Source organism: Dromiciops gliroides, chromosome 6, assembly GCF_019393635.1.
Source record: "Dromiciops gliroides isolate mDroGli1 chromosome 6, mDroGli1.pri, whole genome shotgun sequence".
In the NCBI taxonomy this organism is placed as follows: domain Eukaryota; kingdom Metazoa; phylum Chordata; class Mammalia; order Microbiotheria; family Microbiotheriidae; genus Dromiciops; species Dromiciops gliroides.
This window is the reverse complement of record NC_057866.1, coordinates 164,733,704-164,752,140: the sequence shown is the minus strand read 5'-3', so window position 1 is coordinate 164,752,140 and position 18,437 is coordinate 164,733,704. Positions and strand designations below refer to the sequence as shown.

General features: G+C 39.5%; 1 protein-coding gene across 8 annotated transcripts in view; it reads right to left on the bottom strand.

Moving 5' to 3' along the window:
• The window catches only part of DCLK2 (doublecortin like kinase 2), a 216,141-nt gene that overhangs the window by 49,765 nt on the left and 147,939 nt on the right, over window positions 1–18,437 (bottom strand). For all 8 annotated transcript variants that reach the window (XR_006353556.1, XR_006353557.1, XR_006353555.1 and 5 more), the window contains 2 exons: window positions 14,683–14,777; window positions 193–265 (listed from right to left, as the gene is read on the bottom strand). Coding sequence is in view for 5 of the 8 variants with exons in the window: in XM_043970689.1 (XP_043826624.1) it covers window positions 193–265; window positions 14,683–14,777 (168 nt within the window). In the remaining 3 variants the exon portion in view is untranslated. The remainder of the gene's footprint in view (window positions 1–192; window positions 266–14,682; window positions 14,778–18,437) is intronic.

Sequence of the window (18,437 nt, the reverse complement as noted above, 5' to 3'; positions counted from 1 at the left end):
CCCAGACCCTTGACACTTACTAGCTGTGTGACCATGGGAAAGTCACTTAACTCTCATTGCCCTCCAGAGGAGAAGGAGGAGGAGGAGGAGGAGGAGGAGAGCCTAATTTAGCACAAGGTTTCACTAACACCAAAAGTACTTCCTCTAATTGCAAGCAGCTTTTAAAAAAGCTTTTATTGAATGACAACCTACCTTCAGGGCTCAGGCAACGGTACAGTTCAGGTCCACCATTCACATTGGAAGAAGACCCACAGTGTGGTGGAATCTAAGAAACAGGAAACAGTCCATTATTTCTCACAAAAAAAGCCCAAATCTATGGTTAATGAATAAAACTAATAGATGTTTTATAAAAAACACCTTGAGAGAGTAATAAAAAACCACCACCAACATGAAGAGCCCCATTTGCACTTAGTATGGTGCCTGGTGGGGCAGTGGATAGAACATTGGGCCCAGAGTCAGAAAGACCAGAGTTCAAATCTAATCTCAGGCACTTAGTAGGACCCTGGGCAAGTCACTTAACCCCTGACTCCATAATAGTGGAGAAGAAAATGGCAAACCAGTCTAGTATCTTTGCCTAGAGAACCCCAAGGACAGATGGCCTACAGGGTCACAAAAAGCCAGACACAACTGAGCAGCTGTGCCTGGTATACTAAGTGCTACATAAATGTTATTTATTATTTTTATCAGTAGTATTATATTTTGATATGATAATATAATTATAATCCTATTATATTCTATTATTGCTATATCATTGTAATATCTAATTATGTAATATATTGTATTTGTTACTTTCCCCTCATCCCAGTAATTTTAGTGCATTTCATCCACAGCCTCAATATTGTCACTTTAGGTTGGTTACTCAAATTAAAGAACTGAACACACAGTAGCTTCATATAGACTGGGGAAAGGCTCAACAGATTCTGTTACAAAGGAATATCACTGCATTATAAGAAATCATGAAGATAATACAGAGAATCATGGGGGGGGAAAATGTGTGTGTGTGTGTGTGTGTGTGTGTGTGTGTGTGTGTGTGTGTGTGTGTGTGTGTGTGTGTGTGTGTATGGAAAGACTTTGGTGAACTGGAGTAAAAGAAACTAAGCAAAGCCAAGAAAACAGTATCAACAAGGACTAGAACAACAAAGAACCACCACCACAAAACAATTGAAAATGAAGGTTGCAAAATTACAAAACAAAACAAGCAGGGCCTCAGAGAAAAGAGATAACAAGACATATCCTCCAACTCCTTTGCAGAGTTGGAGGATAGGAGAATCCATGGTGGAGCATTGCAAATAATATGGGGGGGGGGGTGTATGTGTTTTATAAAATATACAGGGTGACTCCAAAGTTTTAGTGTAGTTAAAAAGCTTAAAACTGTACTCTCTGGGGAAATCCCATATTGATCAATTTTGCTGAATTTTAAGAAATTCTTCCTCATTTAAAAAATGCTTTTTGTGATAACAGAAGGTTCTGGAAGAATAAAGGAAGAGAAGTCTAGATGGAAATTTAGGCAATATAAAAATAAAAAATATTGTAAAAGTTGATTTTTAAAGATTAGCTAAAGGCAGAATGAGTGGGGTGGGGGGCAAGGGGAAGAGTAGGAGACTTTTAGACTTCCTTAAAGGAAAAAAAGGATTCCACTTCCTGGTCAAGCACAATTCTAAAAGCTACAGCTGATTGCATGAAACTCAAGCACTGAAAACTCCATGGTTAGAAAGTTAGTCAGATTCTGGTGGTTTTCAGCAAATAAGCATTTGTTAAGCATCTACTATGGGGCAGTTCCTGCCTTGTCTGGAGAATTTACAAACGAATATGGAAGAGTCTAGTTATTTTCTGCAATCAAGTAATGCTGGACCTTTGACCACTGATACGATCTGGGTTATGGTGCTGAATTCTTGGATTCTAAGGACAGCCCAGTCTGCTTCCTTCCTCACCCCCATTAGCAAATACTTACAGAGACCTCAGAGGTCATCTAGCCCAGGGCTTCTTAAACTTTTTCCACTCATGACCCCTTTTTGCTTGAGAAATTTTTACGTGACCCAAGGTATGTAGGTATACAAATCAAACATTTACTGCCAAATTTTTCACAACCCTCACATTCTGTTATGAGATTCCACACAGGTTGCGACCCACAGTTTAAGAAGCAAGGATCTAGTTTAATCCCAGAGTTTCACAGAAGAGGAATCTGAGGCTTACAAAGAAGTAGCTCTTCCAAGGTCATACATGGAACAACTAGATCTGGGACTTGAATCCACATAGGCCTTTTGATTCCAATTCTAGAGCTCTTTGCATTTAAGCCCTCAAAAAGGCTACCACCAACATGCTCAGTCACCATTGCTGGCATCTCCATGGAAGCCCTGGGGGGCCAGGCTTCCAGACATCTACAGCTCAAACTGCTGCTGAGTCAGAACAGCAGGGGATTGGTTGGTAGTCAGGGAACAGGCTCGGTCACTTACAACCGGTGTGATCCTGAGTAGCTCATGTTACCTCTTTTCCCTCAGTTTCTTCACCTGTAAAATGAGGAGATGATACTAGGTAACCTGTCAGGTCTCTTCCAGCTCTGAATCAATAATGTTACCATCTATTTTCCATTCACTAGAAATGCTGTCATTTGATACATTGTTTCTGTTTCTATATGGAGAGACTTTCAGTGAAATTCCAAATATTTCAGTAAGGGCAGCGGGAATGCCCAGCAGAAGTGATGTACCCTTTAATTCTGTGATGTCCATTTACCAAAAAAAGAATCATAATAAAGCAGTTTACATCAACCAGAATTTTCACATTCGCTTTGGAATACTTTAGGATTTCAGATGACACTCCAAAGTGTGCTCGTGTTGACACTAGGACAAACAACAGAGGGTTATCTGGGCTGGACATAGTCTCCCCCAAGACCAAGCTGTCATAGTGTTGGAAGCATGACTGGCTGCCAGCACTTTTCTTGGTTCAGGCTCAGTGTTGGGATGAAATGAGGCATTTACAAAGAATTGAACTTACGGAGGTTAACTTTGCCTTTCCTGTAACAAGGATATGCTGCTTCAAGGATACAGTAGCACAAAGGATCTCTGCACACAGTCCCCTTGCCCCATCTGAAATGGGTCTGGTCAGTAGGTTATTGGGCTACGGTGACTCTCACTGTCTTATGCATTTACCAAGTCTGAGAGGCTCAGGCTCTATGTGGCTGGACTTTTTATGCACAGTGGTGACCAGGAAACTATTTCGGGGAAGCCAGAGCTAACCAGGTGCCAGGGACAACTTTATCCTGAGCCTTCCCCATATTGACTAGGGAGGGAGAGACAAAGGAAGCCGCTTCAGGGAAGCCTCCCCATGCTGTATAGGTTGAAGACACTGGTCCTATCATATATGGCAAGATGGAAAAGGGAAGTTTTTCCGGATGCACCTGTTTTACAAGCTGTGAGCACACTTCAGTGCTCTGCCTAAAAGCTGACACAAACGGCATGCTTTTGCCTTTCACTTTCATGGTGGTATGAGGCCTTTAAGTACTGAAATACACTTGGATATGGAGACAGATGGAGAGAACTTCCCAGAGCCCTGGTTCTTCAGTCTACTTACCATTTCTATTGTTTTCCTGACACTTCTAACACCAGCCTAACATTTTTGCTGCTTAGTTGTTTGTTTCAGTGATGTCCATCTCTTCCTGAATCCATTTGGGGTTTTCTTGGCAAAGGTACTGGACTGGTTTGCCATTTCCTTCTCCAGCTCATTTTACAGATGAGGAAACTGAGGCAAACAGGGTGAAGTGACTTGCCCAAGATCCCATAGATACTAAGGGTCTGAGGTTAGATTTGAACTCAGGAAGATAAGTCTTCCTGACTTCAGGCCTGGCACAGTAGCTGCCCCTACATCTACATATAAAAAATGAACAGTTGAATAAGAGCTAGTACAACAAACAGGAGATTGGTGTGGCAGGTTCTATCAGCACAATTTAAAGAATAGAGGATGAGATGACTTCATCTGCCTCCCAGTTTGTTTGAGAGAGAATCTGGTATTCTGGAGTTTTGGAGTGTCTTTCTGTGAAATCTCACCCTATGGACACTTTTGGCCCTTGATTGTGCTGTGGGACTTTTGGGGTCATTTCAGAGAAACAGAGATAGCTGCATGCCACGTGGTAATTGTGAGACCATGAGCAATTCACCTGTCCTTTCTGGGCCTGAAGAAACTTAAAAAAAAATTTCCTTCAAGTAGGTTAGTAAAGAAATAATGTCAGCCATTTAATATAAGGCTTGAAAGAACTATACAACTTGGATAAGTGATTACAGATAATCCCATTACCTATGAAAAGATATAAGTTTACTAAGGGATAGAGGGGAAGGAAGGAGGAGAGCAGGAAATAAGGAGCTTTCCACTGGAAGGGGGGGGGGGAATATAGAGGAAGACTATTTGCATAAAACTCCAGAGGGAAATGGAAAAGTTCCCAGTGGATCAGAGCAGTCTGCAACATATAAGGAACTTGGAAGAACAGTCATCAAGGATGTCATCAAGGAATTGTATGACATGGAGAGAACATGAGTTGGTCACTGGGCAGGAGCACAGGATGACAGGTGGATAATGAGTGTTCCACTGGTACCCTCCAGAAATGTCAGGAGAATGTGGAAGGACTCAGGCAAGTTAGATGGACCCCCTTATGTTGAATTTTGAGGAGATGAAAGATCTGTTCAAACATATTGTATGTGGTGACAAAGATTAGATATGTATATTTTTTACTCTAACTTGTGGCAGTTTAGAAACTGTGCCCTAACAATGACTGAGTTGCCAGGACTATGATCTGAATCTAGGGGTTGTGTTTTGGATCTGGAGTGGGGCCACAGGAAAACAGGAAGGGCAAACCTGGATAGATTACTGTCTGTTACCAGAGAAAACGCCCAATTGATGAGATCACGGATGCATTTGAGTATTTGATTACAGTATTTGTTGTGAAAAGGTATGTTTCTTCCTTTCCATGTCATCCTTCCCCATTATCCTTTCACATGTTTCCCAGGGCATTTGTCTCTTTGCCATCTGAAGTGGCAGGGTAAATATGTTCCTCTGCCTTCTAGTCCATTTCCATTAGAAACAAGAGCCTGCCTGGCTAGCAACAGGGGTCACAAAATCAGCTTTCCAATTATACTGATTACACTGCAGAGTATTAAACCAAGGCTACTGCACTGAAGTCAGGAAGAGAGAGAATCACTTGAAAATCTCTTCACGTTAATGAGCATTCATGCTTCCACCAGCAGCTGAGATGCTGAGACAGCTCAAAGGTTAAGTGACTAGATAGCATTTATTTCCAAGATGCTTCTTGACCAAAGCATACACTGATGACAGCATCTGGATATTCTATTTCTTTGGATTTTCTGTAATCACTAAGTGCTTCAAAGAGACACAATTGCAAGGGGAAGATAGGGGAGACAGGTTTGGGGAGGAGGTGTCCTGCTAGATTAGGATTTGATTGGTTAAGGAGGAAGGAAATTGGCAGAAAAGCAATGAATATATTGCTGAGTTCTCTGCTTCTGTAAGATAGAACTGTTAAACCATCTACCTTAGTCCCTCTGCCAGCCAAATTTATTTTTATAAGTAGAAAGGAAAATGAAATATTCACGGATCCTATCCTGTTTTGATCACACGATTCTATGCTTTTCAAAGCCCTGCTTGTTCACCATGCAGGAAAGCAGACTGAAGTGATACAATCATGTATACATACCCGTTATCACCAAATTGTATTTCCTAGGGTTTCACAAGGCACATGCTGATCATTTCAGTATGGATGACATGGTTCAGCTTTTGTGTTTTTAGAACCGGGAAGCAAGTCAGAGAGTCCTGCTCTAAACATCCCTGAAGGGAGCTATCAAACATTTCCACCAAGCTGAAATATGCTAAGAAATTTTGTCAGCATGGTAGCTGAAAAAGTTCATCTTTGTCTAGCAGTAGAAACAGTAGGTTAGCCTTATGGTAAGGTCATCATGGAGACCTGTTACCTTTAGATACTGCTGGATTCCATTCAGGACTGAATGAGATAATAATTATGTAATGACTTTTCAAGCTTTAAAGCACAGAATAAATATTAGCTATTATTGCTTTTATCATCATTTTTGTTCTTTGTTTGGATTCCTACGGAGGCAGTACGGTAGGATAAAAGGTTTGAACCCCAGCCCTGCCATGCAGCTATCTCTGGGACCTTGGCCAAGTCATTTCACCTATTTTGGCCTCAGTTATTTCATCTGTAAAACAAGCAATTTGGATTATTGATCTCTAAGATCTCCTCTATCTCAATCTATGCCACAATGAAGTTAGAATGTAGGAGAAACATTCATCAATACCACTTTGTAAAACTGTAATATAATTCAGTTAAAAGTTATTCCACAAAAACAAAACAAAAAACCTTTGGTGCGTGTTTTCTATAATACCATTGTTGACATTTTGACCTGACTCTGACCTACACTGATGCAAAGCCACAGATTCAGCTAAAATGGACATCTCTAAAGGTCTCCTAACTTTCTATTAACAAATATCTTTAATGCTGTCTAACTCAGTTTTTCTTTTTTTTCTTTTTTCTTTCTTTCTTTCTTTCTTTCTTTCTTTCTTTCTTTCTTTCTTTCTTTCTTTCTTTCTTTCTTTCTTTCTTTCTTTCTATGGCAATGAGGGTTAAGTGACTTGCCCAGGGTCACACAGCCAGTTAAGTATGAAGTGTCTGAGACCGGATTTGAACTCAGGTCTTCCTGAATCCAGGGCTGGTGCTCTATCCACTGTGCCACCTAGCTGCCCTGTCAACTCAGTTTTTCAAAGTTTATCATTCCTACATTTCCAATACACCCATTTTCTGTATTCGGACAATGGTTCAGGGAGACCTAAATTCAAATCCCATCTTGAATATGTATTTAGTTATGTAAACCTGGACAAGTCATAACCTCTCCCTGTGCTTCAGTTTCTTCATGTGTAAAATAGGAATGACAATAGCACTCACCTCAAAGGGTTGTTGTAAGGATCCAATGAGAACATGTATGTCAAGTGCTTTACAAATCTCAAAGCACTATAGAGGGGCAGCTATGTGGCACAGTGGATAGAGCACTGGCCCTGGATTCAGGAGAACCTGAGTTCAGATCCAGCCTCAGACACTCCACACTTACTAGCTGTGTGACCCTGGGCAAGTCACTTAACCCTCATTGCCCCACCAAAAAAAAAAAAGGCACTAGAGAAATGCTGGCTACAGTGATGAGGTGTTTCTTCCTGTAATAGGAAGAAACTTCTGACTGCAAGCTGGCAAGCTGTCAAAAACTAAGAATGTCAGGCAACACCAGAGCTTGGTGGCCAAAAAGCATCATGTAGAAATTTAAAATGTGTGATTCAGTGTTAAGGAAACAAGAGAGAAGAGTCACACTACAGTAACAGAGCCAACAGCATATAGAATGACAGTCACCTAATCCACAGCCCTTCTTCATCCAGAAAGACACAGAACAAGAGAACAGTCATCACTTTTAAAAATAGGACAGCTTTGATGAAAATTTGTAAATATGAAGATGACAGAAATCATCTGTAAAATTCAGGCTTTTACCTAGTTATCTTATATTTAACTTAGAATAATAATAACAACAAAAAAAAAACCCTTCCCTTAATTTTACAGTTGAGGCCTGAAGAAATTACACATCTTTCATAATGTCAATCATAATGTGTATATATATATATATGTAAAATATATTCCCCCCTTTGCAGGGCAATGGGGGTTAAGTGACTTGCCCAGGGTCACACAGCTAATAAGTGTCAAGTATCTGAGGCTGGATCTGAACTCAGGTCCTCCTGAATTCAGGGCCGGTGCTTTATCCACTGTGCCACCTAGCTGCCTGTCAACATGAATAGTAAGTAGAAGAGCTAAGGTTTGAACCCAAGTCTTCTGATTTAAATGTTCTATTCAGTATACGACAAAAATGAAGTGTGAATATTTTAATTTAATATTTTAAATCAAATTCTATTTTTACCACTTTCAAGAAAATAGGTTAGTTCTAGGTACTTGCCTATAAAGTAGAGATCCTTCTGGGTCCATTTCAATGAATGAATTAATATTCCTAAATGGCATATTCCTTGTGTATGTACAAAGAAACAGAACTAATATAGTTGTCATTTGTTCTCTGGCAGGTTAAACATGCTTTCCTGTCTTCACACTTTACATGTCTAGTCTTGCTTATTCTACTAATCAGTTTTTACTCATAGGTAATATAAAAGCAAGAGGCAATTAGGTGGCAAAGTGGATAGAGTTTAGGGCCTGGAATCACAAACATTCATCTTCTTGAGTTCAAATCTAGCCTCAGCCACCTACTAGCTATGTGACCCTGGGTAAGTCATTTCACCCTGTTTGCCTCAGTTTCCTCATCTGTAAAATTAGTTGGAGAAGGAAATGGCAAACCACTTCAGTATCTTGGCCAATAAAACCCCAAATGGGGTCATGAAGAGTCAGACAACTGAAAATAGATGTTTAAGTGTCTGAGGTAGGATTTGAACTGGGGTTTTCCCGATGTCAAGTCCAGCACTTCAAGGTGAGAAGAAATAGAGATGCCTGGACTTGGAAGAGAATACTGCCCTTAGGCATAGGGAGTAGGGTGAATCTCAAAACAATTAGAGAATGGGAAAAATAAAATGAAGTTGGCATCGAGTGGCTTAGAAGAACAAACAGTATCAGGAGACCAGAAAGGTCATAAAGTTATGGTAATTTGAAAAAGAAGGCACTTTGGAGCACAGTTCAAGCCTTTACTGCTTTTAGTGATCTTTGGCCCACTTACTCTGGGGTAGAATCATAAAGACCCAACCCTTTCACTATCAGGATTCCTCCGGATCCATACCTCCTTAGCATCCCCAGATCCCTGCCTCAGGGAGGCTGCCTTGATATCAGCCCCTACCCATGCTTCACTCCCCTGACTAAGGGTTGGTGAAAGTAAGGACCACCAGGGTCTTACAGCCCTCCACATAGTCAAAACTCTAGTGTCACCCACCCAGGTATCATCTCTTCCCTTGCCTGAGTAACTTCTGGTCTTGTGTTTGTGCTGAATAACCCTTCACCGACTATCTGACTCCCAGTTCAAGAATCCCCCTCACCATGGCACTGACCCATGGTACTGATCCATGGCACTGAGTTGTCAGGTCCCCTCCTCCTCTCCCCATAAGCAGGGCCAGTAGAGACCAGAGCACTGGTCCACCCAGTCATGAGCACGCTTGATGGTCCTCTCTTCGGCCTCTGCCTCCACTTAGGAATTAATTTTTTACACGTTTTGTATTTATTCACTCGTGCACAAGTGGCCTCCCCACCACCACCCCTGTCCCCCAACAGATATAAGCTACCTGAGGACAGATGCTGTTTTATATTTGTCTTTGTTATCTCAAGACCTAGCACATAGCAGCCACTTCAATAAAATGTTTGTTCAATTGGACTGAATTTAATCAAACCCCATCATTTTACAGGGGCCTGCCTAGAAAGAACTAACATATCCAGCTAAAGTTCTGCTTGTAAACCATAGAATTAATTTTTTTGGCCTTAAAATCTCAGTTTCTCTTCCTGATGAAACAAAATGTATGGAAGGGTACAAGTCACCATCCAGAATTTCCAGGCTAGATAATCAAAACTCAGCACACAAATGCAAAACCTACTTATCTCCAGAAAATTTGCAAATCATGTTAAATGAAAGAAACTTTCAATAGCAAAGGACAGACAAGCTACAAAACTCCAGGGGAAATGCAAGACTCTAAGGTCAGCTGCTACTGCAGACCTACATTTCACAGCTTCTAAAAGAAGTTTTAAAGTTCAGAAGGTCAAACAGTAACATTTTAGCTATGCCCATCATCACAAGATACCACAAGTCCTTTCATCACACATCACAAATCCTGCAAACCTTTCACCGCCCAGCAGACCCAAGAGACATCATCAGATAAAACACTACAGATCAGACTGTTTATAATCTCAAGATGTTGGATAATGTACCAAATGTATTCTCCCCCTCCTTTCAACTACCAGGAATCCCTGCAGCCGGATAGCCTGGGGGCAAAAAGCTCTATTATCCCAAAGTGAGACACTTTATCCCTCAATCTCTACAGACATGCCTGAAACGTTTAAGAACAGAAGTTTTAGACTAGGGACTTTGGGGATGAGATAAAAGCCTCCCCTGCTCTTTTACCCCCCTTCCCCCCCACCCCACAAAAAAAGCTTTCTTGATCTGTCTCGCACACTTAAAGAGTGCCTAACCAACAGTCCTAAAGAAAACATCATGACTTAACTACTAAAACTTAAATACTGCCCTACCAAATACTATAAATTGCACTGATGTCAAACCCTGACTATGCGATGGTCTCCAGCTTTCGGTTCAAAGAACATTTTTAACCTCTCTGCCCATTCTCCATATCCCAACCCCCTCATTAATCACCCAAGCACCAAAATCATTGATAGCACAGTCACTCTGCAATTTCTCCAATGGCTGTTATATAAAACTTGCCAGCATATAATAGCTCTGCCCTTTCTCCTCTTATTGGATTCTGTCTTAACCACTTTCATTATGATTCCCAAAAGTCAGGTCAGTCTGCACTTTCTGAACAGAGAACCTTCCAAGCAAAATCATTAGTACTTCAACTAGATTTTAAAGGAATAAAAATAACTCTAAACAGTTGACATTTAAAGATGCTACTTTCAAGTTTGTCAAATGTTTTACCTACATTATCTCATTTGAGCCCACCAACCCTGTGAAGTAGGTACTTTAAAGATTATCATCCTCATACATTTTATGCATGAGGAAACTGAGGCACAGCATTTATGGCAAAAAAGGTTCATTTCTGTACTTCTTATAACTGGGGCTACTAAGCCAACAAGATAATTAAAAAGTTAACATTTCTGTCACATTTTAAGATTTTAAAAGCGCCTTCTACACTCTTTCTCACTGGAACTTCCCAACAGCTCTGCTAGACTGGTACTAATATTGTCTCCAGCTTATAGATGATGTAACTGAGCCTCAGAGACATGAAATGATTTGCCCAGGGTCACAGTGCTGCCAAGTTTCCGAGACAGCATTTGAATCCAAGTCTTCCAGATTCCAAGGACATCATCACAAATCTTTAGAGGTAGCCTCTAGGTGAAATATGGTCTTTCACAACCTTATTGTAGCTGGTCATAAAAATGTCCTAGCATCTTATTTTTCAGCTCTTTAGTTCTCTAAAAGGTCCTTACATGACCCAAACATAGAAAAAATATTTATAACAGCTCTTCTTGTAGTGTCAAAGAACTGAGGACTAAGGGGCTATCTATCACTTGGGGAACAGCTGAACAAACTATAATATAAGAATCTGGTGGGATAGTATTGCACCTTAAGAAATGAGGAACAGAGGGGCAGCTAGGTGGCGCAGTGGATAAAGCACCGGCCCTGGATTCAGGAGGACCTGAGTTCAAATCCGGCCTCAGACACTTGACACTTACTGGCTGTGTGACCCTGGGCAAGTCACTTAACCCCCATTGCCCCACAAAAACAAAAACAAAAACAAAAGAAATGAGGAACAGGTCAGAAAAACCTAAGAAGACCTATATGAACTGATGCAGAGTGAAGTGAAGCAGAACCAATAACAATAATGCCATAGATCTAGACAAATAACTTTGAAATACTAAGAACTGTAATAAATATAACTAACCACCCATGAGGACTGATCAATGAGAATGTTCCTCACATGACAAGAAAGATACAAGATGCAGAATGAGACATGCATTTTTAGATATCCAATGTGGAAATTTGTTTTATTTGACTCTGTATATTTGTCACAAGGGTTTTTATTTTTATTTTATTTTCAACAGGAGACAGGAAGGAAAGAGAAAAATAATTATTGATTGAAATTTTTTCCAAAGAAATAAAAATTTTTAAAGATAGATAATAAATCCCACATTATTTTCAAATAGAAATTTTAAAAAACAAAACAAAAACAAAAAAGGTCCTTGCCTATATTCTGGAGCACTGTCCCTCAAACAGTTCTCTATGATCAGGCAATATCCAGACAAAAAGACACAAATCTCCACAGAATGTATCATTGATTACCTTTGGCACTAAATTCCAGGTTTACCATGTAACCCAGTTATTTCCACTGGTGAATAACACTTTAGTGTTGGTGGAGTTTCCATATTCAGAGTCAGGCACTCCCGAGCAGCACTGGCTTCAGCTTTTTTAGATGATTACTTATCTGAAGCTTGGAAGGACCTAGGAAATCATCTAATCTAACTCACTTTTCAGATGAGGAACCAAGGTCCACTGATTCCAAATGCAAATCCAGGGCCTTTGACTATACCACACCACCTCAATACTAAAAGGCTCTGTTTAATTTTCATTTATTACTTGTCTGATTTCTTTAATCAGACATCTATCATCCCAAGGCTTTCAGGGTTACCTACCTGGAGTAAATAGTGACAAAGAATAGGTATGATTGATCTTGCTCTTGAAAAGAGACTTTGACTCTCAAGAGTTTTAAGTGAAGAGGGAAGGGAATGCATAACATTACCATGTGATCATTATCTGTAATTCTCCATTTTAATTTCACTGAAACAGAGACAGAGCTGATGAAGACAATGCTGACAAGGGATTCAAATTGATGTAAAAATTAGTGTGTTTTATGCTGTGAGCAACACGATAACAAATCATAGCATGACAGAGCCACATTTCTCTCTTAAAGACAGCATACACTACATGCTGTGTAATATCTGCTCCCTATTCCTACTCAGGAAACCATGCATATGAAATGAGATCCACCCAGCAAGTTCTTGAGGCAAGTATCAAAATGGGGAATAGAGTCATTTGGTCATGTGGCTGGAGTTGAATGTCTGACAGAACCTCATTCATTTCAAACTACTGTAAAAAAAAATAAATAAATAAAAAGAAGTTTGATTTTGACAGCCCCTGCAAACCAGCTAGGTTGGCTGAAAGCTAAGTACCTATGCCAGAGAATCACACTGAATATGGAATGGATCTTAGAGATGATATGATGCTTACAGGTTTTTTGCTGTTGTACTTCAGTTGTTTCAGTTGTATCTGACTCTGTGTGACCCCATTTGAGGTTTTCTTGGCAAATATACTGGAGCTGTTTGCCATTTTCTTCTCCGGCTCATTTTACAGATGAGGAAGGTGAGGCAAACAGGGTTAAGTAGCTTGCCCAAGGTCAGACCGCTACTAAGTGTTCAAGACCAGATTTGAACTCCAGGCCCTACACTATCCACATTGTCACCATAGGGGCCCCACTGCTTATGTTACAGATATTGAAACTGAAAGCAAGAGAAGTTAATTCAATTCAATTAAAGAAGCATTTATTAAGCCACTTCTATGTGGTAGGTACCATATTAAATGCTATGGATATGAGCGAGCGACAGAGAGAGAAAGAGACAGAGATGGGGAGGAGGGGGGGGAATAATCCCTACCTTCAAGGAGCTTACCTTCTACAAGGAGAACAACATGTACAGAGACTTTTACACAACAAAATAAATACAAAATTTCTTAATTGCCAGAGCTTATTTTCTCTCTAATTAATTATTGCCTCTCTTCTTTGCTGCTGAGTCAGCTCGTAGTGAAGTATTCAGAGCACCAGGTCTAGAGCCAGGAAGACTTGGGATCAAATCTAGCTGCAGACACTAACTGTATTGGGCAAGGTAGCTAACTCTGTCTGCTTCAGTTTCCTCAACTATAAAATAGAGATAATAATAACAGCACCTCCCTTCTTAGGAGTGTTGTGAGGATTGAATGAAATAATATTTCTTTTTTTCTTTTTTTTGGTGGAGCAATGAGGGTTAAGTGACTTGCCCAGGGTCACACAGCTAGTAAGTGTTAAGTGTCTGAGGAACCCAGGTACTCCTGACTCCAGGGCCGGTGCTCTATCCACTGCGCCACCTAGCTGCCCCCTCACATATGATTAAACACTACTCCTCTACTGAAAAACCTTTAGCGGGCTCCCCAGGACTTACTGGGAAAAATACAAACCTTTACTCCGGCTTTGAAGGTTCTCTGTGGTCTGGGTCTAAACTGTGTCTCCAGTCTTACTTCATGGTACTCTTCTTTACACACAGAGGAGGTTCCCAGTCAAACTAGACTAACAGTCATTTTCTGTCCTGTTCCACTCTTTTCCTCCCTTAGTTTATGCAGTCTCCCATCTCTAGAACAAACTCCTTTCCTTATCTGCCTGTTGAAATCCTTTTCTTCTTTTAAGACCCAGATGATTTATCACCCACTCTTGGAGACCTTCTGTGATACTCCAGATAGAAACCCTCATCTATCATGCTTCTCAATTTAACCCTTTTCTGTACATTTTTCTCATTTTTATTAGTATTTTAGTTATTTGTAAAAGTCTATTATCAACATTGCTTAACTGTAAACTCTGTGAGGGTAGTTTTCAACTTTGTATCTTTAATAAACATCTGTTGAAATGAATCCAATTGCTTATTCACATATTCTACTTTTTTACACAGAAATCCTGAATTAGAATATGTCATCAGTTTACCTTCTCAATGGTGAGGGAGAGGAGGGAAGATAGAAGAGAATTTGGAACTCAAAATTGTAAAAAAAAAAAATGAAGGTTAAAAATTGCTTTTACATGTAATTGGGAAAAATAAAAATATTAAAATTTTAAAAACAGAGTATGTCATCAAAAGTTAATAACAAAGTCACCCTTAACTTTGACCTGGGATGTTGTACTCCATACCTTGAGTCCTCTGAAGCTTCCTGGACTAGTTGGAGAGGAACTAGAGGATTTTGTTGATTTAGGAGTGGATAGCTGACTGCTGGGAGTTCCATTAACTGGTCACACAACAGCAAAGCAAGAAAACAAAGAAGAAAAGATCATTAGAATACAAAATTATCAGATCCTTTTACAATATTAATTATACACATGCTCTACTAATTAAAAATAAAGCTCAAAGCAGATTGCAACTCAGCACTGAAGGTAATAATCTGAAATGGCACCTTATACAGTACAGCTGGTAATTGTTTTGTTGAACTTTTAAAATATTACAGGGATAAGGTCAATCTACTACAAAACTAGTTCCAATGATTTTGGTATCTAAATGAGAAAAATAGGTTCAGAAACCAAAGAATCTTAAAGACTAACAATTTCTTGGGATATTATCTAGCCCAGAGGTATCAAACTCAAATAGAAATGGATCCCTGTGGGTGGATACTGACTTTAAAAAACCCCACAAAAATGCTATTATCTATGTTGTGTTGTTGCATTTTTATTTATTTTGTTAAACATTCCCCGATTACGTTTTGATCTAGTTCTGTCTGCACTTGAAGTTTTGTGGAACTCAACCATGAGTTTGCCAACTCTGATCTAGTCCAACCATCTTTCTCTAAGCAAAGCTATGCCAAGATGCACCTACCATTTTTCTGGTAGCCTATGAAAAAAGAAATTAGGAGCTGGTTTTATCTGGGGAGCCAAGGGAATGAATGCTATGCCTCTATGGCAGGTGGCAGAGAAGAAAAGGTGTTTTCCTCCTTAAGTGAACAGAGATGCCAGGGGGGCCTTATGTAGAGTAGTGATGGGGCAAGGGCACATCTGCCTGGACAGTCCCATCAGCCCTCTGATCCACTGACACACCAATGATCCTTATGCTACTTCAAGAGAACCACAAGAAGGATCTCAGTACCCTGTTGAGGATTCATGGAAATCCACAGAGAAGAAGAGCGGGCATGAGTGGGTTATCTATATTGTTGGAGGAAATACCCACATCAATCAGATCCTCCATTCATAGAAGGATTGAAATATGGGAAGAAATGTTCCATGGTCAATGCTACTTTAATGTTCACCAGCCTGCAATAATCAGGAAGTTCTCACAGCTCTTCCCTATTACTATCAAGGGCACCACCATCCTCTCAGTCACTCATATTTAAAATCTCGATGTTATTCTCTGTTCTGTCCTCTCGGACACTATAACCACTTTGTTTCCAAGTCCTGTCATTTCTATCTTCACAATACCTTCTGCATGCACTCTTCCCCGTAACACTTGCACCATCCTAAGGAAGGCCATGTAAAGTGCAGATCTGATCAATAAACTCTAGTGGCTCCCAGTTACCTCCAAGAACAAATATTAGCCCTTTTGTTTGCCCTTGAAAGTCTTTCCTAACCTGCCCCCTTGCTACCTTTCCACTCCTCTTGTATTTCAATCTCTTCTACCTACTCCTTGTTGTTCCTCACACAAGACTCCCTTCCCCACTCTGTGCATTTTTCCTGACTGTTCCCTGTGTCTGGGAATGCTCTTCCTCATTTCCGTCTCCTGACTTTCCTGGTTTGCTTCGCATCTCAGCTAAAATCTCCCCCTCTGTAAGAAATCTTTCCCAAATGCTATCTGCCTCCAGATAGCAGATGGACTCAGAATGCAAACAGAGGCATCCTTTTTTCCTTTCTTTAGTTTTCTTGATTTTTCTGGAACATGGCTAATGTGGAGATATGTTTTGCATGACTTCATATGTATAATAGGTATCATATTTCTTACCATCTCAATCAATGGAGGAGGGGGTGGAGGAGAAGGGGTAGAATGTATAACTGAAAATTAAAAAAAAAAAATTAAGAAGCCTTTCCCAGTCCCCCTTAAAAGGCTGGTGCCTTCCTCCTGAGATTATCTACAAGTTATCCTGTCTATATCTTTTTTGTACATAATTGCTGGCATATCATTTTCCCCATTAGGTTATAAGCTCTTTGAGGGCAGGGACTGTGTTTCTGCCTCTTTTTGTATCCCTAGCACTAAGCACAATGCTTGACTCACATTAATGGCTTAATAAATGCTTATTGGTCTGACTTGAGCGAAACTCAAATCCCTCCCCTTATAATTAGTCTTTTCTAACGTGGAGGAAAGGGAAACAGCTGGATGTTTTTGTTTTAATGACTGTCAGTATGAAAACTCCCGAGTCATGGCTCAACCTCTCTGGATGAGTTATTGCTAATTCCTATCATTTTTCACCTTCTTAGGTTCTACAATCTCATGATAAAAAAAAACACACACACACACAACAAAAACCTAGTACTTTTAGCCAAATCTATTCTAAATGGTAAACCTCAAATTAGATACTCCTATCAAAAATTCTGCTGGTTACCTTTTATCATATCATGTCCCTGCTTTCCTCAAAGAGCACAAATTCTTATTTATTATATCATTCATTGTGACCCCAAGATCCTGCTCTCCTATAATCATATAAAAATAGCAGTAAACTGTGTTCTACTTCCATAATTTAGGATTCCCTCTTCTCTATGTTCACCCAACATTTTTTTCTTTATTTTGTGTATTCCTCAGTGAATCTTATTCTGCTATTTGTCCATGAGGTTTAGATAGCTATGATCTCAGTGAATCATGTATGGCTGCCTCTTACAATTTCCCAGGGTCTCCTAATAATTTTAAATTTTCTCTTGCAAAAGTGATGACAGAATATGCAAGGAATGATACAACGCCCATCCAAATTCTCTCTCATTCTGGAGGCATAACCACAGATTGACATCAACCAAGCTTTTAAATGTTTAAATAACATAAATAAGTTTTAGGAGCTAAATTGGGCCATTTAAATTTCAACTCATTAACTAAACATTTGCACCCTTCTACTGAAGAGGAAATTAGCGTGCTGCTTTTGATGAATAAATGCTTCTTTTCAGATGAATCACTTTTAAACACTGATATGCACATTTTAAAGTTGGTCTTGAGAGACTTCAATCTTGTTATTTTTAATTTTTATTTCTTTTTCTTTCAGGAATCACAGTGCTAATTATTAATTTTCTCAATTACAAAATCACTAATAATTTGTGAAGTCCAAAATAACTTTTAAAAAAAAAATCACCTAACAGCTACCTAGATTACAAAGATACTAAGAACTTATCGTTTTGCATTTGTTGTCAATTTCTAGCATGGGAACATCATAACGAATGCAGATCAAAACTCATCCATGGCTTAGTATACTTGTTATAAGAACATCAACTCAACACTATCTACTACACCAGTGACGTCAAACTCAAAACAGAAATAGGGACATTCAAGTATACATAAGGATGTTTATATAGAGAGTGCCTATTGACAGTTTTATAATGCAATATTATCTTGTTGAATTTTTATTTCTTTTACAAAATATTTATTATATTTTAATCTGGTTTAGGCCACACTTGGGAGTGTTGGGGACTGACTTCATGCTTCACATTACCTTGCTAACATATACCAGCAAATTTAAATGAGAATGAATGTTATTATCTAATATAAACCTCATTGCTATTGATCCTTTTCCTAGCAAGCAGGGCATAAGTATATCTGACATTAGCAGACTACACAAAACTGGTGTGATTATTTCTCAGAAGCCAGATAATTCTAGTTACACAACAAAAATGTCTAAGAAATCTCTTAAAATTCCAGTCTGGTGGCAGAAATTCATAGGAAATAAGTATTACATGTAAAAAAATTCCTTCAAGATAGATAGCACCTCCCC